Here is a 23,868-nt window from a genome sequence, read left to right as displayed (position 1 = left end):
ATGACCTCTTCAGTTCCTATGCCATATATGTGCATTATATTGTCTTCTAGCTATAATAAATATTGATTGGATGATTTTATTGTACTACCTGCTATAAATAAAATAGTAGAAGAATATACAGTAAATTTTTTAAACTATTAATAGATAAGGTTGGTGTGAAATCTCTCTGGAATGAACCAATGATATTCAGTCTATAAGGGTTGTACTTTATGAACCTCAGTTTCCTTATTTGTAAAATGGTACTTGTAAAACTTTCATAATCAGACAAGTTTGTTGTGAGAAAAACACATAAATATTTCTTGAAATATATAAAAATCTAAAATTTTATCAGAATAAAAACTTTTGTTTTTAGAAAAATCCCTTCACTGTTGCAGAAGTCTAGTTTTACTGCTCAGCATTCTATCCATTAGGTCATTACCTAATCTTTAAACAACTATATTAAGTTTGTTGTTGGCATTATATACATTATATTCAATTATTTAAGTATATATTTATTTAGGGAATGACCAAGAAGAGCTCTTGCCTTCTCAGATTACTGATCTTTGTCCTGATCTAACAGCTTAAACTCTGACCCAAAAGGATGATGTTGAGAGTATGGCAATTGTTAGTGAATTAAACATTAGTGTTTATATTGTTTAAAGTTATGTTTGATGATAAGTTCTAATTTGAACCCTAACATTACCATTTAGGAAAGTCTAAATCATCAACCTTAGCCACTTAGCTCTGAGGCTTTCTGATCTAATCTAGCTCTGAACCCCAATCCTAACATCTAATTTAAACTAGGGGTTAATCTTTTCCATGTGACCCCAATCCTAATCCTAGTGATTTTTAGGCTGATGTATTTGGGACCTTTAAGGTACCAACTAAAGTTTCCATGAAACTGAAACTACCAAGTATTAAGTTCCCAAATGTTTGACAATATTGATACAGTATAAGGAGCTAGAAAACTAACAGGAGTGCTTTCCCCTTTCAGCTCCACCCATTAACTTTCTCTGCCTCCAGCTATCATTGATAATTCTTTTAAAAAAAATGTATCACAGGTGACACATTTTACAGAAGGGAAGGCTGAGGCTTAGAGAGATTAAATGACTTCTCTGATGACATAGGAATGATCGTTCTCATCATTTGAACCAAGGTCCTCTGACCCTAGGGCCAGCATCTTGCACATGTTAGTCACTTGATAAAAATTGTTGAACTGAAAGAAGCTAGAGCTGCAGAGTATATAACATGTATTTGATGGTGAAGGCACGTGCCACCTATGCTGAGAAAAGAGTACTTAGAGGTGGGTAGAGGTCATGGGGTTAAGAGAAGAATAAGTAGAATGTTTGAGTCATTGTGCATCCCTAGCAGCCTCTCCCCCCTTTCTCTGATTCTCTGATTGTATTCCTTGTTGGTTTCATCCTATGCCCCCCCTTTATTACTTAGCCTGATACCCCCGGCTCTGCATCCTCTTCTCCTCCCCAGGGTGTACCTCCTTGGCTGGGTAGTTGGTTCAGAGCAGAGATCTTCCCATCCCTGTGTGCTCAAGCAATGAAATCCTAATTAAGCTTAATAAGCGGTAACTGGCCCATTTAGTGCAAATTGTCTCCCCACGTAGCAGTCATAATACGAAGCATTAAAGGGGAAGCACCATAAATGGACAGCATTGGAGTTCAGTCATTTCAGAGAAATGGTAATATGAGGAGTTTTCAATTCCCCAGGTGAACTTATCTCTAAAGTGCCTTCAGTCCCTTGCTACTAAACACACCAGACTCCTCTTAGATAATTTGTAGGAGACAGATCATCTAACGAAATCTTAGAAAGTCAGAGATGGACCTCAGAGGTCACTTGAGTCATCACCTTATTTCCCATATGAGGAACCTGAGACCCAGAAAGGTTGTGACTTGCCAGATAACACACAGGTAGAACACAGTCCTTTCCCTCCATGGCTCACACCACTCCATTGCAGTCTTCTTTCTCCTCTCAACCAAGTCAAACCCTACTTCCTAGATCTCTTTTTTAATTTGCTCTTCTTATCTAGGATCTTCTACCTGATAGTAAGACTCCCTCTAAGTTATAACCTCCTTGTATCCTTCTGCAAATAGATCCCTGCCCTCTGGCAATAATGGCCATATCCCAGTAATACCAGCACAACTCCTATCCCTTCTTGGTCCAAGGTCTCCCCATCTTTGTAAGGCAGAGAACAGTGGTTCCCACTTCTTGGATGACAAAAACTAGTGTGTACTGAAATCTTTATTCTGATCTTAAGGCTAAAGGAGCTAAGGCTCCTTGGGATTGCTCCTTTCAACCTTGAAGAGGCAAGGAGCTGGATGAATGTTGTTCTGAGTGTTATCACTGGAGCAGCTGGCCCTTCAATGAGCTTTGGAGCATGGCTGGGAAAGCCTTTACTTTTTAGGTTGGAGAATTCAAAATGACACTCAGCTTTCAGCCTTGCTAAGAAGGACTTTGTCCAAATCAGAACTATCTTTCTTCCCTTCCTTTGAAAAGCACCAAGTGAATTAGGCCAGGTTATTAGGTGGAGTCCACCCCTAATACCACCATTTCCTTTGAAAAACACCAAGTGAATTAGGCCAGACTATTAGGTGGGATGTCAGGGAGTTTAGGAAGAGGGGGGGGTCAACCTACTGTTCCTTTCCATTTTCACTATAAAAGTACACTCATTGCTAGTTCCTAGAAAATCCTACGGGACTTTGACACTATTGAGAGGTGTCTCTTAATCCCTTTCTTCCTCCTGGAGAACTTCAAATACTATATATCTTTGGAAAGAGCTGGTTGAGGAGAAATACATTATTAGCATTGCAAGAGGGACAATGAGGAAGGACTTCTGAGCAGCCAGAGCTGTGATACATGAAAATGTCAGTGGGGATGTCCCTTTCCCAAAGATAATGAAGGTGAATCTCTCACTACTCTGGCCTAGAGTCTTGCCCAGAGGGAGAGGGGTGGATAAAATGAGCTCTGTCAATCTCCAGGATCCTAAAATTCCTCTATTCCTAACTCCCTCACAAACAGAAAATCTAGATTGCATCCTATCTTTATCTCCTTCCTTTTCCACACACAGCAAAGACATGATCCTCTGGCATTTTACTAGTGGGGAAGAGGACAATTTATAGAATTGTTTAGCTGTTCTCAACCCACATCAAGGAAAGAAATCCATTCCCATCTCTTGCAATGACTTCTCCCACTAATGGTCATAAATTGCCAGGCAGGTTCCTCACTGACCTTTTTCCTTTTGTGATCAAAAAAATGACTTAATGTTTATCTTGACTCTATACACAATCCCATTGACTCTCCTTTTATCTAGGAGCAATGGTTCTTTAGAGTTCACTTAGCCAGTCTCTATCAATACCATACCCCACTATTCTATGTATTCCTATTCTGAGTATTGGAGAAGGAAATTCAGAGGGAAGTAGATATGATCCCACATCCTAGGAAGTTCTCAATATGAAGGGGAACTTAGCATGTATCCCTAGGACTCAGGAACTAGACAGATAATTTGGCAACCCAGAACTTTAAATAACAGGACTTTGAAGATAGATAGGAATTTGTTTTTTCCTGGGGGTGAGGAAAGATTCATAAGACAAGAAAATGGAAATAAGACTTAGAAAGAATTAAAGAAGACAGCTTGAAAGTGAGAAGGGAAGGAAGGGAACCTCAATGGTTCAACCACTGAACAGTCATGAAAGATGGAAAATTAGACTTGCTTATTTATCATATGTTCACACCTGCTGGTTAGAGGGAGTTTGGATAGATGAATACTGTAAGATGAAGGAGAAAGGAATGTCAGGGGTTAAAGAGGATGGATCTAGGATGGCACTCTAAGAGAGGAGTAAGGAACCTAGGAAGACAATGGAGGAGAGAGGTAGGGATGGGGGGAGTGCAAGAAAAGAAGTAAACTACTTATTTGTTTTCAAGGTGAGAGGTGTATGGCATATGTGATCCTTCAATATCTTCTCTTGTAAGGGATGAATGAATTTTGAGCTAATATTAAAGCCATAAACCAGGTTGGTAGACCTTGGCTTGGGAGACTTCTTCGTCCCAATCCTCCCTTCAACAATTTTATAATTTAATAATATAACATAACTCCTCTTGGCCCCACCTCCATGTTCCTTCCCAGAGCTGGAAGGAAGAAGGAAGGAAGGAAGGGAGGGAGGGAGGGAGGAAGGAAGGAAGGAAGGAAGGAAGGAAGGAAGGAAGGAAGGAAGGAAGGAAGGAAGGAAGGAAGGAAGGAAGGAAGGAAGGAAGGAAGGAAGGAAGGAAGGAAGGAAGGAAGGAAGGACGATTCTAATTCTGTGGGGAAGTGTATGAGGTTCAGCGTGGTAGTAATGGTGCTTGCAGGTGAACTGGAGGCAATGGCGACCATCGATCAGCAGAGGGCAGTCGGTAGCCGTTAGTATGAACGGAAAGTGGATGGCCATTCCTAAAATCACTTGGAATGAAAAGATGAGGCCAGGGCAGGGGTGGGGGGCTTGGAGAGCTGGAAACTGAGGGGAAGAAAGGAGGCCTACGCCTCTCTGGATCGCATCACCATTTTCAAAGTTGCACAATCTCCGGACTCCTCTATCCCGCCCCGCCCTTCTCCCCCCACTTGGCTTCTGCAGTTTTCCACTGGAGGTCCTGGGAACCCAGGCGTCCGGGGTCTCCAGAGCTTCTCTCTGTTAGAGCACCCGGCTGTTTGTTGAGCAGGGGGATGGGGAGAGAAAGACGGGTGGTGTCACATGATTCACAACAGAAAGAGGGCACTAGGCGCCTGGGTCCTGGAGTGTGGCTCCCTTTCTTTTCTTTCTGGGAATCCCCTCCCCTCCCAGATTCTGTTTTTCTCCTCTGAAAGGGATCCAGATTAATAGGGGCTTGGAGATCCTCGTGTTCTCTCCCATTCATCATAAAAGGTCATTCATCCAGGGCCTTTTTGAAAAGGTTCGAGTTTGCTTCTCTCCGTTTGGAGCAGGGGACCAGCAGAAGAAAGGAAAGGGTGTCCAAAGGCAAGGGTCACCTCTTAGCTGGATGTCATTCTTGCTCGTCCCGGTGGTACCAACATTTAACTTGCTCTGCAATGCAGCTGACGGGGGTGAAGCAGACCCTCGAGTGTGGGACAGGAAGACGCTTAGACTCCAATCTGAGCCCCGTTATCTTCGGGGATGGGAATTCAGAAGAGGGGGCGCATCAGTCCTAGCTTTCAAGCACATTTACCGGGAAGTAAAATCTGGACTCCAGGATTCTTCTTTTCCCCCGAGGTTAGAGCGGGAATGGGGTAGGAAAGTATCCCCAAGCTTCCCAACTCCTTTAAAGAATTTGCTTCCTCTTATCATATTCACACATGGTCTAGACTCTCCCAGCCCCACTCCAGGAAGAACAGGCACCCAGCGCCCTGGAACCTTCTCAATCCCATCCTAGGGGCCGAAAAGACCCGGGGGGGGGGCGGGTAGGGGGAAGTGTCCGCACCCCCCCCCAACCCAGCGCCTTCAATGATCCCGCCTTCTTTTCTTTCTCCTTCTTTTACTCCCCTTTTTTCTCGCGCGCTGTCTCCCCGATCCCTGTTTCTGCGAGGTAGTAAGATTTTGGTGGGGTTTTTTTTCCTTTTTGAAGGGGAGGGGGAGGAGGAGGGTAATGTGGGAGGTGCCGTCGGAGGAAAAGTAGACGTCAGGAAGAGGGAAGGAGGGAGGGGAAGAGGAAAGAGAGGGAAAGAGAGACAGAGACATCGAGAGACAAAGTCAGACAGAAAGGAAGGATTAGAGAGAAGCAGGGAGGAAGAAGAGGAAGAGAGAGAAAAAGCAGGATTGAGAGAGGGAAGAGTGTGTGTGTGTGTGTGTGTGTGTGTGTGTGTGTGTGTGTGTGTGTGGAGGGGGCGGGGGCGGACGGGGGGCGGGCCCCAGGGCTCCCCCTCCTCCCCCCAGCCCTCTCCTCTCTCTCTCCCTCTCTCACTCGCCAACTCCGGGCCCCAGCCGCGGGCGGGCGGGCGGGCAGACGGCGGACGGACAGCATGCTGAGCCTCCTTGTCTGGCTCCTCACTCTCTCCGACACTTTCTCCCAAGGTAAGGACCCCACACCGCCCCCCCCCCCAACCGATCCCTAGTCTCCTGCTCCTACGCCTCCAGATCCCCTGACCTCCTCGTGCTGGGGGCGAGGGGCTGAGCACAAGAAGGGGTTCGCGGGAACGATGGGGGAGTAGTTCGGTTATACTCTCTCCACTTTTGGCCCTTGGGGAAGCTTGGGGAAGGAGGTGTCGATGGGAGAGGAGAGGCCACGAGGTGGGCAGGAAGGTGGAGGTCGCGAGGCATAGGGGGAGGGGGCTAGCGGAGAGCAGAGGAAGGGGATGAGTTTCCCTTTTGATTTCTCCAAGTTGCTTTCTCTGGCTTAGCGGAGGCTTGGGGCCCAGAGAACCAGGGGATTTGAGGATTGTGGTGCGGGTGGGAGTGAAGAGTGGAAAGGGTCAGTGAACCCTACATCCCCCAAGGTTGGAGGAATCTGGAAACTGATCCTGAACGTGTCCAAAATCCTGGCTGCTAGGGTCCTAGCTAAGGAGTATTAGAGTTTGGGAGGGGTCTTGCCCTTTGTGGAGATAATTAACTCTGGAAACCCCTTTAGAGGTATGTAAAGCTGCCCCCTCCCTACTCCAGCTAGATTCCTGGGGGTGGGGATGAGAATGGGGGTAAGGAGAATCTGTAGCCACAGCCCCAGATCTGGCTTGACTGATGGGGAGAGTTGTTGAGGAAGCTCTGGTTTATATCTCTGGCACAAAAAAGGTGGTAATTATTTATTTTGTTAGGAGGGGGCTGTCAGCCCCCACCCCCAATTTTGCAGTTCAGTGGAGTGTTGGTGGCTTCCATTTGCTTAAACCTGACTTAGAAAATGAGTGAGAGGTGAGGGGGGTTACCCTGGAGCCTGTGGTCCTCACTAGAGGGCAGAGGAAGATGCTTATGCCTTCTTTCAATTCTCTGGTCATAAAGGGGTGGATGCAGGAAGAGGAGAAGGGTGTCATAGTGACCCTTCTGCTGGTAGAATCTGTAACTGGGACAAGGACCTGTGGAGCAGGGGGCCTGGCCCAATGGATATGGCTGTAGGGGACAAAAACTGATCCACAGATCTGGACACATTGAGACAGACAATGAGTCACACAACATAGACACACAGGAGACACAATCAGTAGACACACAGACACACTGAGACACATACTCAGTGGAGCAGACAGACACATAGAGGAAGAGGCAGATACAGTCTTAACCAAGATACATAGATCCATAGGGTTAGACTAAGATATAAAGTGACACACCAACTGAAAACATAGATAGACCTGCATAGAAAATGACATAGTCATATACTAAAATACACAAAGATACACATATTATACAGATATCCACACACTAACACCCATACATACCAATACATAGTCACATTCTCTGACTGACACATCCCAAGCTACATATACTCTATGAAATCAAATAAATACATCAGCTGACATAGGTTTACCCATATGTACACAGAGAAATCTAAGGATCCCTCCATAAGAGAGAAAGAGACAAAGAGACCCAGACCTATAGACATACGTGCATATATCTACAGAGAAATGTAATACACTGCAAAATGGAGAGGCTGATCTTTTATTTATTTATTTGCTTGTTTGTTTGTTTCTGGTGATGGAGTTAGGGGAGGAGGTGAAGGTAGCCTCTAGTCTAGGATGCGGGATTGGGGGGCTTGCTCTGCACACTGAGTTGCCTCTTTGAGTGTTTATATGTGTATGGATCGGAGTGTTCCTTCTTCCTAGTTCTGAAAACAAAAATTGGCTAGGGTTGGGCTGGGGGAGGCCTGATTCCCTGCTCTCCTTCCAAAGGGCATTGGTCCCTCTCTCCCCTTCCCCCTCTGAAGGGGAGAGGCAGCACATGAATGGGGGTGGGGTTGGTGCTGAGAGGAAGAGGGAGACCAAGGCCAGAACCAGGCCCCAGCCTGGCCAGTTAGCAAAAAAGTTGGAAAGATGACTTAAGTTCTGACTTTGCTCAACCAGGCTGCTGAAGAGGGAGGGGACAGGCTTGGGGGGAGGAATGGCTGCTTGGATCTGTTCTTGGGTTTTGTGGAGGAGGGGTTTGTGTGCCATGTCCATAACCCCTTTCCCCCCAATACCAGCAACATGAATGTGTCTGAGTCTCTAGGAACAAAAGCACAGCTTGCAAATAGGAGAGACATGTGGATTGCATCGAGGTCGGAAATGGTCAGAAAGAGAAAAAGCATCTCTCTCTCTCTCTCTCTCTCTCTCTCTCTCTCTCTCTCTCTCTCCCCCCACCTCCCTTCCTGGAAGGGTTGTGTGTATATGTGTGTGTGTGTGTGTGTGTGTGTGTGTGTGTCTCCACTACCACTACCCCCAAACAGGAGGCAAAGGCAATAGCATATAAATGTGTTATTTGTTTTATTGTGGTATTGGGAGGGAGAACTCTATTTTGGAGAGGGGGGGGGAACCAAATACAATTAAGGAAGAAGTATGATGAGGGAGGGCTGTGGATTACCAGGAGCTGTTGAGGATCTGTGTGTGTGTGTGTGTGTGTGTGTGTGTGTGTGTGTGTGTGTGTGTCTGTGTATCTATGTGTCTGTGTGTTTGAATGTGTATGTGAATTGGAAAGGGGTGATAGGACAGGAAGGGAAAAAGGCAGTGGGGTGACTGGGATACCTTGGGTGGATTTAGAATTCAGAACCATCTTCAGTTTCTTTAATCTCTGTCCTTAGGAGGAAGTGGGGGGGAGGGGAGTGAGAGGGAAAAAGAATGATGGGTTGCCATGGGGTCCTCATGGTCAGGGTAGGGAAGATGGGGATAGAAGAGGAAATAGGGTGAAAAGGGTATAAGAGGGGAGGGAAGAGGAGAAGGGGGAACACAACTGGGGGAGAAATAAAATTCGCATTTAAAAAATTTCAATGCGCTTCATCAATCTTCATTTTTCACTAAATAATTTTCTGTATCTTATCTAAATGAAAACCATTATCCTTCCCCCCGTTTCCATCATGCGCTGGCTCCTCAGACTGATTGCACTGAAAATTGAAATATTTATTCATTTTCTGGGAGATTTTCTCACTCCCCGGTCTCAGGGAGGAGAAATTGAAAAAGAAAGATTAGAGCTAATCAGAGCAATGTGGGATGACAGGCTCGCTGGGGGCCAGAGCTACTTCCAAAGGTAGCCCCCCAGGCCTTCGAGGACTCTTTGGGCTGGTGCTTTAGGGTGCTAGCTGTGGGGGAGGTAGGGAGGTAGGCCTAAGCATATTTTGGAATTCCAGGATTCAACCCTTTATATGCTGTAGCATCTTTAGGGATAAAGGCAAAAGAGGTTGGTGACCATCTTCCCTAAATATAGCCCACCCTGACCATTTCAACCCCTGAGACTGGGTGGGGGGAGATAGAAAGGAAACACAAAAGAGATACAGTTGGTAATTAAGATTCTCCTGGCTTCTGTTCCTGATCTTCTTTTATAGCTTCTCCCTTCCCCCCTTTTAGAAGAGGCTTTTAGACTTAGAGGCTAATCTTTAGGTCATTTATTGAACTTGACCTAAGTAAGTATAAGCTAGGAAATAGGAGATGTGCCCCTTCCTCCAAGTATTTTTTTTCAGCTTGGGATAGAAAGCTTTTAATTTCTGTTCTCTTGGAGGGCTGGTTTTGATTTTGGGATTTGGGGGGGGGGTAAATAGGGAAAATCTCCTCTCTCCCTAGGATTACAAATCCCCCATTACTCTGAGGCCTGTTCTTATTGGATGTAGGGGTACCTTGGCTACAGTTATAGGTGACTAAATTGGGTGTCCACTGAAAGTAGGGAGCATGTCTCTTATTTCTTGCTGCCCACAGCACCCAATTGGGCACACTGATTTGGTATATGTCAATGAACTGATTTGATCATTGACATCACTGTCCTCTTATGGTAACAGAATTCTCATGCCTTTCCATTAAAGCCCCTGGAGATAACAATTGGATGTTGAGATGACTGGATCCTTTCTTCAATTCCACTGTGTTGTTCAGTTCTTCTCTCTCCTACCTCTCATTTCTACTTCCTCAGCTTTGTGCCCCCATTACCACTAGGGAAGATCAGTCAGTCACTAAAGATTTGTTGCCATTTATTTATTGCCAGCCACTGTGCACCTGCGAATGGTGCTTGAGGTTTGGACAGACATAAATAGTAAAGGGGATGGTCTCTCAGAAAATGGCTCTTAAAAGGTTCTGAATTGAAGGAACCTCTGGAAGGGGCTTAAGGATGGCAGAGTAAAGGAGACCGAGACTTCAGGGAAGGCTTGAACTTGTTTCTTTTCATCTGTTAGTTTAATAATAATTATAATTGTGATTAAATAATGTTTTAAGGTTTACAAAATGTTTACAAATGTTTACATTTAAGTATCTGGGAAGAAGTGTAGATTCTGGTCATGATGCAAATACCTGAACAACTGGGAGGACTCAACTTCTCTCTCCTCCTCAACTAACCTCAACTCACCCCAAATGATGATCTGCTTCTAAGCTAACCTGGCTTTGACAGGGTGAAAACTGGGAGTTATATTTACAGGGATATTGACTCATGTACCTCATGTGGACACTGTCATTGTTTAATTTGAAGTTACTGTGCCATACTGTGTAGGAGAAAATGTAGGAAGCCAAGAGTCTCCTATTTTTTGTCTTACATATCCCACAACTGGAATTTGGACTTTCCTGAGCCATTCCAGCTAGTGTTCCTCCTTCCTTCAGTTATGCCCTTCTCCTACAGTATTCCCCCCAAACCTGTTCTGCTCCCAGACTCTGTCCCTACCCGCCAGCTTCCCTTTATTCCCTGCCCTTTCTCATAATGTCTACCAGGCCCTTACCTCTTTCCCCAGTTTTGTCTCATCATTTTATCCCCCTACCTGGTGTCAGTCTCTTTTTCTCCCCAGTGCTAAATTGCTACAAAAAACCAAAAATACCTGAAAACAACCTTTGGATATTCAGGGTGAGGGTGAGAACTTTAACTTTCAATGTTTCTCAGTTGCCTTTCTTAGGAGTGTTTTTTCCCAGGGTCTAGTTCTAGCTGGAGCCAATAGTGTGGAATGGGCAGTTCTTGTGCCCCCCTTGTGGGCTCCTAGTCTTCCAGGTCCTGCTACCCTGTTCCCAGCCAGGAGTTATAGGGTAGATTTCTTCCCAAATACTTCACTTTCTGACAATATCCTATAGTATGAGTCCCTGGGGAAAAGGCCTTCTCCCTCCCCTAGAAATTTTCCAGAGTTTGATAAAGAATTTCTTTATGGGTCTTGAAATTCATTGGAGGTGGGAGGAAGAAGAGAAGAGAAGGAAGAGTTCCAGGAGGAGGAATAAATTTGCCTCCCTCCCTCCCTCATGCCTATCCAATTTGCTGGAAATCCCAAAACAAAATAAAAGTCAGATCTCCCTGAGGTGCTGCTTATGGGGCAGCTAGGCGATACAATATCTAGGGTCAAGAAGATCTGAGTTGAAATCCTTCCTCAGACATAGGTGACCTTGGGCAAGTCACTTAATAGCTATTTGCCTCAGTTTCCTCATATGTAAAATAGGAAAAATAATAATGCCTGCTTCCCAAGGTTGCTGTGAAGGTCAACTATTTTCCCCATTCCCTAATTCCAGGACTCTAAAGAGCCTCAGATGAAAGTCATTAGGACTGTTATCCCTACCCATTAGCACATATTTGAACCAAACCTACACATATACACACACACAGGTAAACTTGAGTATGTATAGCAACAAAGAATCATAAAATCTTACAACTGGGAGTTACTTTGGAGGTCATGCTCTCCATTCTACAGATAAGGAAATTGAGGTCAAAGAGGTAAAGTTATCAAAGTTCACACAACTAGTAAATAGAAGAGCTGAGATATGAATGCAGTTCTTCTGATGATGACAACAGAACCATCCAGAAGAATTTTGGAGGCCTGTCTTTGTTCAGGCTAGAATAAGAAGGCAAGGCTATATTACAGGTGGTAGTTGAATGAGTAGAAAGAAGAACACCTAGGGCCAATTTTTTTTAACTATGTCAGCCATATTTAGACCCAGAACACATGCACTTGCCATCCTTACTATCAGCCTATTATGTACTCTTTTATAGACTTTGTACACTGGTGACTACATATGTGGATATGCAACCCCCAAGGTTTATCCATTTGTACACCCCTAGAGCATTGCATGTTTCTCTTTTGCAACCAGTAGCATTCAAAGTTCTTTGAGGGATCAATCTTTGTCTTTCTCAGTCTCTCTGCATGGTCTTCCTGCACAAGAAGGGGAGGTGAATGTAATGAGATGACAGAATCATACTTAGGGGATGACAATGGAGATCACAGGTTGTAAGCTTGAATACTTAATATACTACAACAATATTATAGTTACATAGTAAACCTGATCAAGTATGTAGTACATAGTTGCATTGTAAATCTTAGTAAGGGTCTATTAGACCAGTCTTGGGATTGGGTGGGGGATAATTCAAACTGTAAGACTACAGCATGTTAGAATTGCAGGAGTCCTTGCATCTTATTTGAAAAAGGAAGAAACTGAGGCCCACATTGGGGTATGCTATTTACCCAAAGGGATCCAGTAGTATAGCTGAGACTAGAACTCAGGATTCCTGATTCCCCTTCCAAGGCCCTTCCCTTCTGAGTGTGTTACCCTTCCTGGGTTGCATTCAGATCCCCCACTGTGTGACCTCGGTCCCTTCTTAGCTGGATGCCTCCGTTTTCCAGCTGTGATAGCTTCCCACCCCAGATACACAAGACAGTGAACTATAGTTAAATGCTTTGAGCTCTTGGGAGGAAGGTTGCTCTATCTGTGCCAGATGGGGCTGAAGATCACATTTTTCTTCTCTCTCTTGGCCCCCAACCCTTCAACCTCCTGACTTTTTCCCTTCCTCTACATTTAATTTCTCCAACGACTTTTATTAACCTCTGTCATCTCCAGGGGCTAGAGCTTCATCCCTCTCTGCTCTCTTCAAGCCCATTTAACAAAATTGTGATCGTATTGAAATAAATGTGTCTTCCAGCCAGCCAGCCTCCCTGGGATTATAGGTCTTAAATCCAGGGGTAGAAATCTCTAGCTATTCCTGGCAAATTCAGTTAGTTTCTCTATAGAGGTTACTGCTGCTTCTTCATTTATCTTGGGCAAGGATAGAAAGTTAGGTTCAATGGGAGTGGCCTTGAGAAGATAGTGGATTAGAAGAGTCCTTTAAGAGAAGGATAAGTGTAAAAGCATACCCCCAGAAGGCAAGAGGGCATTTGCTTAAATGCTTATAGAGAAATCTGTGTTTTCTTTGAAAAGGAGGTGGAAAGATATAGAAAGGCTGTTAGCTCCTGGCTGCTGAGCCCAAGTGACCAAGTCCTTAAGGGATCCTGAAAACTTGTCCCACACTACTCAAAGAGAGAATGCAAAGATTCTTTTTTTGTAGCTAGTGATTCTTGAGGTTTTCCCTCTAAGCTTTTCATTTCTCTCCCTTGGCAAAACGAGAGGACAGAAACCCAGGGAGGATGCAAATAAGAGGGCCACTGGCCACTGGTAGGATAATAGGCAGTATAGTCTGGTGAAAAGACTCCTGAGCTCTTCTTTGCCTCTGCCACTGTATGTCAATAAGGTACAATTATGCATGGAGTATTGGACTTGGAGTCCAGAAGACCTCAATTCAATACAGATTTCGGACCCATATTAGTTGTGTGACCTTGAATAAGTCATTTTACTTCTCTCTACCTCAGTTTCTTCCAGTGCAAGATGGAGAAAATAATAGACCCTTGCTCTCAGAATGGTTGTGAGGATCAAATAAGATAAAATATATAAAGCAAAATCATACCTTAAAGAGTTACATAAATACTAGCTATGTTCTTGAACTTGTGATAACATTTCTCTGGGCCTCAGTTTCCTCATTTTAAAATCAAGTTTTTTGGCTGTTATTCTATGGCTCTATGACCTATTCTTGACCTGATGTATGACTTGGGGACAAATCAATTACTCAGTTAATCAACAAATAGAGTTTAGAATATTCTAGTACTTTGTCCAGAACTGAGTAGAAAAAAAAGACAAGATCAAAATAACCTCTGTCCTCAAAAAGCTTACATTCTGATGGAAAAGACAAAATATAAACAAGTAAATATAGAATTTACACAAATAATATAAGGTGATTTGAAAAGAGAGAATATGATCAGTTGGTGGAATCAGGAAATGCTTGCTAGGACATAGGAGTTCATTTAAGTCTAAGAGGTGAGAAAGGGGGTACATTCAAAATCAATACAAAGGGCCCCCTCTCCCCTTGAGAGAGATGTGCCATTTATTAAGATGTCTTAATTAAAAAAAAAATTAATCACTGAAAAAAAGCAGTACAAATGCACCAAGATGGGAAATGAGATGTCAGAAGTGAAGAAAAACTGTTAACTATGAATTATAAAGTACATGGAGAAGAAGAATGTTTAAGAAAACTGGAAAGGGAGGAAGGGGTCAGGTTCTACAGTGTTTGAAATGCCAAGCAGAGGAGTTTAGATTTAATCCTAGAGATAACAGTAGATCAGGAGAATTTATTGAAGGGGGGTACAGTGACAAGGAGAGACATTTGGTTCACGTCTAGTTTGAGCAGCTCTGGTAAGGATAGATTGGGGTAGGGAGAGGCTTCGAACCAAATAGGATGTTCATTTAACTGTCCAAATGAGAGGTGTCAAGGACCTGAGAGCATTGACTGCGTAAAGGGAGAGAAGAGAATCTTTGGGAGACATGTTATAGAAGTAGAAATGAGATTTGGCAAACTTGGAGTTAATTGGAGTGAGAAAGAATGTGAAGTTGAAGATGACACTGAGGCAAATGGATAGCCCTGGGCAGGGGAAACAATGGCATATTAGTTGACTTTTTATTCTTTGCCTTAGAATGATTGTAGCTACTGCATCAAGATAGTATCAGGAGATAATGTTATATAATAGGGTCCTTAACCTCAAGGAACTTAGAATCTTATTAAGGCAATAATATAAACAAAACTAAAAATGAAAGTAGTAATATAAGGTATTATACATTAAAAAAATCTAGTCCAACTTTTCCATTTTACAAAAGAGGAAACTGAAACCCATGCATCTTATAAGATAAGGGAACTGGGTCTCAAACCTATCATATCTGAATTCAAGCACAATGTTCTTTCCATTACACTTTGGTGTCTTTTAATAAATGCCTTATTATAGGCAATAAGCATTTACCGTTAACAACAGTCAGCAGTTTAGAGGAAGAAAACATTCCCTGCTGTCTTGGAATTTTTGAAAGACTTTCATGGAGAAAGAACTTTTTTTTGTCTTTATATCCTCAGCATTAGCACAGTGCCTGGTTTAATAAATGCTTGTTGATTGATTGATTGGTTGATTCTGTACTTTGAAGAGTGTATTAGATTTGAATGGTTGGAGAGAAGGGGAGAACATTCCAGAAGGTGGAACTGATAAAGCTAAAGAGGCAAAAAATATATATTTCAGGCAAGCTTGGGGAACAGTGAAATAGATCAATCTGGCTGGAGCAAAGAGTCTGCATAAGGGAGTGAGCACATCACTAATAAAAGATTAGTTTGAAAGATATGTGGGACCCAGATACTGGAGAGCCTTGAATAACCCATTAAGGAGTTTGGACTTTATCCTGTAGGCAAGTGGGAATCCATGGTTAGTTTTTTACAAAGAGAGTGAAATAATAAAAGTTCTTGATAAGATTTGTTCCTTTCCCCACCCCACCATAAAACTTTCACCTGCCAGAAAACCCAGGAAATGACTGAGGTAAAGAGATGCCTAGGACTGGATAGAGTGGGAAGTAGTTAGGAATAGGAATCAAAAGAATCTACACTCTAGTCTTACCATCATCATTAACTCAATTTGTGACCTGTGGCAAGATTAAGAATAACTGGCGGGGTGGCTAGGTGGTGTAGTGGATAAAGCACCAGCCTTGGAGTCAGGAGTACCTGGGTTCAAATCCGGTCTCAGACCCTTAATAATTACCTAGCTGTGTGGCCTTGGGCAAGCCACTTAGCCCCATTTGCCTTGCAAAAACCTAAAAAAAAAAAAAAAGAATAACTGGCGTTTATATACATGCATATATGTGTGTATGTGTAACTATATATATATATATATAGTATATATATATATATGTATATAGGTGGTAGATTATATACAGTGTTGGGCCTGGGATCAGGAAGATCTGAATCCAGATATGAACTCATGTCCCATCTGTGAGAGCCTGGACAAGTCACTTAATCTGATTGCCTCAATTTCCCCATCTATAAAAAGGGTGTGATGATAGCTCCTACTCTCCAGGGTTGTTGTAAGGATATAAGGAAATAATATTTCTAATGTGCTTTCCAAATCTTAAAGTACTATAGAAATAGTAGCTGTTAATATTTATTATTGTGGTTATTATTAGTATATGCTAAGGAAGCATGAAGAAGGACAAGGTGAACCTTCTTGATTCTAGGTTGCTTAGCTGCCCAAGCCCTGCCCTCTAGGAGTTTATAATCTAATGGGAGGTATGTATGTATCAGCATCAGAATTTGAATCCAGGCCTTCTTGGTTTTGAGACCAACTCTCTCACCACTAGAATATCTGTATTTCATAAAAGGGAAGGAAGGGATTAAATACAAAGCATAGGGAAATGTCATGGAGGGAAACAACTTCCCATATATGGAATGAGAAGGAGGTTGGAAATGGAGGGAGGGAACCAAAAGGGATGCAGTAGACAAAATACAAGGGAAAGAAAGGATTAAATATGGGAGAAGGGATAGAAATAAGTGCCAGGAATGGGGAGACCAGGTACAAAAGATTTGAGTACTCATTTATAGAGATGGGGGGTAAGTGCCAGAGACAGGGAACTAAGTTCAGAGAATGGAGTGGCTTATATCTTTCCCAGGGGCAGGATACTCAAAGGCTGAGGGCTTAGAAGTGCAATCCTATTTACAAATGCCCAGCTTTACCCTTCCATATCCTCTGTATGAAGGAGTTGAAAAAGTCAGACTCCAAAAGATTTGATTTTCTAGAAATAAAGGCAGGTCAGATAAATCTCCTTACCAAATCACCTAGTCCCTATGTCTAGTCTTCACACACACATCCCTTCCCTGGACCACGACAAATTCCTGACTTCACCCATAGAGAGCCAGTAGCTACAATTTCTAAATTAACTTTGTCCTTATAATCAGCTTAGCTGAAGATTTCCTAACCTCCCCCCCAACTCCCTGCCTCCTTCCTGAATTCTCCCAGGAAGGGCCTGGGGCTCTCCTCACTCCATTACCCAGCATTGTCAAGCCACAAGATGCTTTTAACTGCATCTTCCCATTGCTCCCTTAACTGGGAGGTTATTAACAGTAAAGGGGCTGAGAAGGGTAGAGGAGCATGGGCCTTGGGGGGAGGATGTAGAAGCCAGAAGGCACAGACAAGCAGAGTAGAGCCTATGAAAGAAATTCTCTTTGTCCTTTTCTGCCTCTTGGTTTCCCTCTTCTCCCTTCTCTTTCTCTATCACCATTTACCACCACCATCATTATGTCTAATCCTTTTCATTTTGCATGTGAAGAAACACATGAAGAAGAGAGGTCCTAAGAATTAAAGTGACTTCTCCAAGGTCACACAAGTAATAGATAACAAAGCAAAGATCAGAACCCATCTTTTCTGATTTCAAATCCAGTGTTCTTTTCACCTTGCCATGTTACTTATCTTGTTCAGTGTCTGGGTAGCAATACTGATTGAGTCTAATGACTTTGCAGGGTAACCCAATTAGTAAGAATCTGAGGTCAAATTGGAACTCAGGTCTTCCTGGCTCCCAAATTGAGCACTCTAATCACTAAACCACAACCTTGATAGTCTCCTTACTCTATAGCACTCAGTTGTTCAAGTTGTGTCCAAGTCTTTACAACACCATTTGGGATTTTTTTGACAAATGGACTGGAGTAATTTGCCATTTTCTTCTCTAACTCATTTTACAGATGAGGAAACTGAGCCAAACAGGTTAAGTAATAGCTAGTTTGAGTTTAGATTTGAATTCAGGTCTGCCACTAGACCAGAACTCTAGTACCTAGCTGCCCAAGATGATTTTTAGCTCATCCTGACCACAGGTTGCCTGTGATGGAATCTAGAAAATGAACCCTGGGGAAACAATATGTTATTTACTGTGAAAAAAAAAAAAAGCACTGGCTTTGGAATCAGGAGAATGGGTCCAACTCCTACCTTACTACTTCCATAACCTCTCTAGGGCCTGTTTCTTCATCTGCAACATTTCAAGATTAGATTTCATGACCTCTGAGATCCAATCTGACTCTAAATCCGTGATTCTATGGTCTACATAGCAGAACTGACCTTCCCTTTGGGCCCTTATGGTTCCTGACTTATCCCAGGGAAATTTCTCAACTGGTCTGAATGGTATGGAGAAAAAATCTCTGAACTCATAATTAATTGGTAACTTAATGGATTGAGCACTTGTCCTAGAGTCAGGACAAATTCAGTCTCAGATGTTTGATATGTGTGTGATCCTGGGTAGGTAATTTAACTTGTCTGTGCTTCAGTTTTCTCATTTGTAAAATAGAGATATTAACAATACCTACTTTCTAAGATTGTTGTGAGGATAAAATATATTTATAAAATACTTTGTAATCCTTAAAGTACTATAAAAGCCAATTATGATGATCTGTAGTCATTGTTATGACTGTCTTCATTATTATCTTCATCCTCATACCTGCTGAACACTATGGAAAGTAAGTTCAGAAGACATTGTCCCTGCTCTTTGAAAGTCTGAAGTCTAAATGAGACAAGCAAATGTTGGTGGAAATGTTCTCATTCAGGAAGCAGAAAAATTTGAAATAAAATAATGAATACTCTATTATCCAAGCCAATGAAGACTTTCTGTTAGTTTGGATATTCTAGGAATCATCTTAGGGGCATTAGAACAGGAAGAAAATCGGGAAAGATTCTCTAAGTGTGATAGTGATTGGAGTCCCGGAGTCAGGAAGACCTGAAATCCAATTCAGTCTCAGAAACTTAATCACTGTTTGGCCTTGGACAAGTCACTAACCTAGTTTTATCTTCAGTTTGCTGTGTTTCACAGAATTGTTATGAGAATCAAATGAGATAACATATGTAAAGTACTTTGTAAACTTTAAAGTGCAGTGCAAATATCAGCAAAGATGAGAATGTTGATTGAGGATGGAAAGCCAAATGGTTATTTACAATGCATTAAACTGTGCAGGGTTTTTTGTTTGTTTGTTTTATTTTGTTTTTAATCAGAAAATTTACCTTCCTAATTATGCTTGGCTCAGTCCAGTATTAAAATATATTTGTTTCATTTCTGAAAACACTGAGACCCATGGTGGAAGGAAGTGGCAGGTGGTAGGAGGAAGCCTGTCAAAGACCAAAAACATTCTGTGTACAATTTGAAAACTGCATAAGTTCCCCACAGATAATGGAGAGTTAGCCTCCCTGTTTGAAGCCAATTCTTCTTTCAGAACTTAGAGTATAAAGAATTGATAGAGTAGGGTATTTCTTCTTGCTGAAAACATTAATTTCAAAGTTTTTTTTTTGTCGTGTTTGATGACAAACCCCTCCTCTCCCCAGATGAAGAATGATACTATAGCCCAGCTCAATGAGTTATTTTAACTAACAGAATACAAGGAGTAAAGGCAATGTTACGAGTTTTAAGTGCAGAATCAAGGACTGGAGAAACCACTTCTGTGTTCTAGAGAAGGGCAAACAAAGGGATGGTAGTAGAGAGATCCCAATACAAAAAGCCCAACATCCAGCAGGTCTTTGACTGACCATTATTTATTTATTTATTTTTATTTATTTGTTTATTTATTTGTGGAAATAGTATTTTACTTTTTCCAATTTCATGTAAATATAAGTTTCAATATTCACTTATTTCAAAAGATTGTGAGTTTCAAATTTTCCCTATTCCCACCCTTCCCCTTTCCCAAAGATGGCAAGCAATCTAATATAGATTATATATGTACAGTCATATAAACATATTTCCACATTAGTCAAATTGTGAAAGAAGATACAGAATAAAAGGTAAAAACCATGAAAAACAAAAAATTTTAAAAAGTGAAAATAATATGCCTCAATCTGCATTCAGACTCTAGATATGGATGATATTTTTCATCTTGAGTCTTTAGAATTGTCTTCAATCATTGCATTGCCGAGAGGAGCCAAGATGCCACAGTGGATAGAGCACTGTCCTTGGAGTCAGGAGGATAGGAGTTCTAAACTTGACACTTACTAGCTTTGTGACTTTGAGTAAATCACTTAATCCAGATTGTCTCTCTTCAGGGATTACCTCTCCTCCAGGATATCTCTTGGAGAACAAATCTAATTCATGTGGCACCTCCCTGATTGTCATGGTCTTCTTTGAGAATGAAAGACAAACATCAACAACAGTTAGTCATTGTACAATATTGCTCTCAATGTATACAATATTCTCCTGGTTCTGCTCACTTTAGTCAGCATTAGTTCATGTAAGTCTTTCCAGGTTTTTCTGAAATCAGTCTGCTTGTCATTTCTTAGAGCATAAGAATATTCAGTTACAATCCTATATCCCAACTTGTTCAGCCAACTTGATGAACATCCCCTCAATTTCCAATTCTTTGCCACCACAAAAAGCTGCTATATGTTTTTTGTACATGTAGATCCTTTTCATTTTTATGATCTCTTTGGGATATAGACCTAGTAGTGGTATTGCTGGATCAAAAGGTATACAATTTGATTGCCCTTTAGGCAATTAGGACTGGTCTTTTTTTCTTCCAAAATTTTCAATGCAGAATATCAGAGGATTTTTTCCCCCAGGGAAATGTATCTCCAATATTATAATGAAAGTCAAAAGGATTTGATTCACTTTTTAGACATTTACTTTCAGCTGTTGTATTTCGCGTGTAAGATGCCATAAACTAATGAATATATTTTTTAAATGTATACAAAGCCTTAGGGTCTTATTTATTTTTAGATATGGAAGGGGACCTGAGAATGTAAAGTTAATAACAACTCATTTACATAATAATTTAAGGTTTCCAAACATTGTACTTCATTGTTGTTGTTGGTCCTTAGTTCTCAAAAAGGACCAATGACATCATAAGGGGTGATGAATTGCCCCTAAATTGGTTATGAGACAGATTTGGACAAAAGTATCAGCCTCACTCTCTCTTAGATAGAAGTGGAGCTACCCAGTGAAAATATTGCCAACCTTATTTACAGATGAGGAAACTGAAGCAGAAAAAGATGAAGCAACCTGTTTATTGTAAGCAGTGGCACTGGGACATGTATCCAAATCTCTTGACTCCTAGGTCCAGTGTTCTTTCCATATTATCACATACCCGAAGTGCCTGAAGAAGCTCTCTATTTGCTTCTCTAGACCTAGTCACAAGCCTGATTTTGAAAACCTTTCTCAGCCACCCTTTTTCTGGTGCCTCCAGTCAAACCTTGGACTCAGCTTATTCTCAAGAATGACTGTCCTCCTTTTTCCTCCTTCATTCCTCCCCTCACTACCAGCTGGGAACTATGTTAATGATTTTCACTGGAATTTGTTTGTTTACAATGTAAAAAAAAGCAAGAATTCAGTTCTTTATGGGAGATATAAGGAAAAACACTTTGACAGCTGTATACCTGGACCATGACACTTGGAATAAGGAAAATGATAGGAGAATATAGCCAAAATGGGGGTGCGTGGGAGTGGAACTATGGCTTCTGAAAATTTGGAAGGATTGTTTATTGAGTTTATGTGCAATAAAGAGGAGTGGCTTGAGGTGGGTGGGTGGTCTGAGCTCACAAAGTGGGTCTTAGTAAGCCTCTTAGTAAGTCAGTCAGCACTGAAGACTCAGTGTTGTCCCATTACCCCAACCCAGCCTAGGATACAGGATGGAAATGTACAGCGATGAAGACATTTCCCTTGCCCTTAGCAAAATAAGGGAAACAGGCCACTATCCCCTCTTCATCTAATTGCCCCAACTTAAAAAAAAATCATTTAATTAGTAGTCTCTGTCACTACCTATGTCCTTAGACAAGTCACTTCCTTCTTTTGCCTTAGGTTTTATCTATAAATTGAAGGAATTGGACCAGATTATCTCTAAAATTTCTTTTAGCTCTAAAACCCATGACTTACATGAATAAATTCAGGTATCTGCAATTGGAAAAGTTAACCAAGATGTTCTGAAAGATTGCAGAAAAGGTCAGCCAGCCAAGAATCTTGGTTAGGGAAAGGAAAAGTAGAATGATTTTTTTTCTCCAATGCTAAAACTTTCTAGAAATCTCTTTTTAAAATTGAAGGCAAAAAATAAAAATAAAAAAAACCCCCAAACCCCAAAATTAAAAATAAAAAATAAAAAAATTGGAGGCATATCTTAGTCCATCCAAAGAAAGAGAGATAGGGGTCTCTTTCCTATTTATGAAGATCTATAAAGGAGATTTTCATCATATCCTTCACCCATGCATTATTACTTCTAACAAACCCTAGCATTCAGAAAGTTCTTCCTGAATATCCACCTAGGGAACAATGGGCTTACCCTCTTCTATCTGATAACCTCTCCAGGGATTTAAAGACTGTCATTGGTTCATCCTTCTCTCTTTTGGATTAAATAATCTCCTTTCCTCCAAGGTCTTTTTCATTGCCTTATGCATGGTAAAGCCATGATTGAGGATTTCTAATATGTATGTTGGGATGGAGGGAGGGAATAATTTAACCATTTCTTATGGTGAGGTTTAGGCTCAGGATCAGAAAGAAAACATAATAATAGAAATCCAGTTTGACCTTCAGTAAACAACAAGGTCTTTCCCCTCCACTCCAGTTTCCCTATATTTACTATGAGATACTTACTAATGGGGTTATTCTGCCCAGACCAGCTGGAGAACCCCCACTCATTTCCATTTGATATTGTCTATATCAACTTCATTCATCTCTGTCCCTCCTATGGGTTGAGCAACACCAGAAAACTTTTAGATAACTGGGAATTAAAGCCCAAATCCCTCCAAAGGTGGAATTTAGAAAAGAAAGAGATGGCAAGCAAAGGCTTGCCTGAGTATCCCTGATTACAAATATTCCCTCTCCTTAGGTCATCTAGTCATGCTGTCTGTCCATCCCTGCCCTTTGGGATCAAGCAGCTGTTTGTGCTACAAGTCACAGAGTAATGTAACATCCCAGTCAAATTTTCACTGCAGAGCAGAACCTATCCAGTCATTCTAGGTGCAAGGTGAATCCAGACAAAGGAAGAAATAGAATTTCTGCTCTTGGGGAACTCCCATCCTGGTGAGACAGGACACCTCTTCCCTCCAGTACTACCTAGACATAGACAAGGTGATACATCATTAATAAGAAATTCTAAACTGGAGGTATCAGTGCCTCCAAGGAGAGACTGTTAAAAGCTAAGGAAGTGGACTCAGGAGTCTGTCTGGGGAAGCTAGTTGAAGGACAAAATAGGAGCCAGAATTGGGAAAGAGAAGGGATGAACCTGGATGGTGAAAAGCAGAAATGGTGTCTCATATGGAAGAGAATGACTCATATGAAGACATGGAGATGAGAGGATTGAGGGACAAAGTATCAGATTTACCTTCAAAGTTCAATTTGAGTGGTCTAGGGAGAAGACAGCTATTTGTTATTGTTGTTTCAGTAAGTGATTCTTCTTGATCCTGTTTGGGGTTTTCTTGGCAAAGAAGTGGTTTGACATTTCCTTTTCCAACTTATTTTAGAGATGAGGAAACTGAGGCAGAATTAAATACTCACTTGCCCAGAGTCACATAGCTTGCAAATGAGCTGTATCAATGCTTTATTAGGTATGGCTCTTTAAGTTCACAATGACCCAGGGACATAAGTCCTCACTCTGTCACAGTGAGGAAGTGATGGAGTGTAAGTGGCCCTGTGATTTTGCCCTCTGGAAAGTTTTTCCCCCAAAACTTGAGGATAGAATGCAT

General features: G+C 41.8%; 1 protein-coding gene across 3 annotated transcripts in view; it reads left to right on the top strand.

The window, feature by feature from the left end:
* Positions 1 to 5,953: 5,953 nt before the first annotated feature.
* The window catches only part of KIRREL1 (kirre like nephrin family adhesion molecule 1), a 164,412-nt gene continuing 146,497 nt past the window's right edge, over positions 5,954 to 23,868 (top strand). For all 3 annotated transcript variants that reach the window (XM_074223139.1, XM_074223138.1, XM_074223137.1), the window contains exon 1: positions 5,954 to 6,029. In XM_074223139.1, the coding sequence (XP_074079240.1) occupies positions 5,978 to 6,029 (52 nt within the window). In that variant the 5' untranslated portion in view covers positions 5,954 to 5,977. The remainder of the gene's footprint in view (positions 6,030 to 23,868) is intronic.

This window comes from Macrotis lagotis, chromosome 2 (assembly GCF_037893015.1).
Source record: "Macrotis lagotis isolate mMagLag1 chromosome 2, bilby.v1.9.chrom.fasta, whole genome shotgun sequence".
NCBI lineage: Eukaryota > Metazoa > Chordata > Mammalia > Peramelemorphia > Peramelidae > Macrotis > Macrotis lagotis.
Note: the sequence above shows the minus strand (reverse complement) of the source record. Positions and strands in the feature narration are given on the sequence as shown.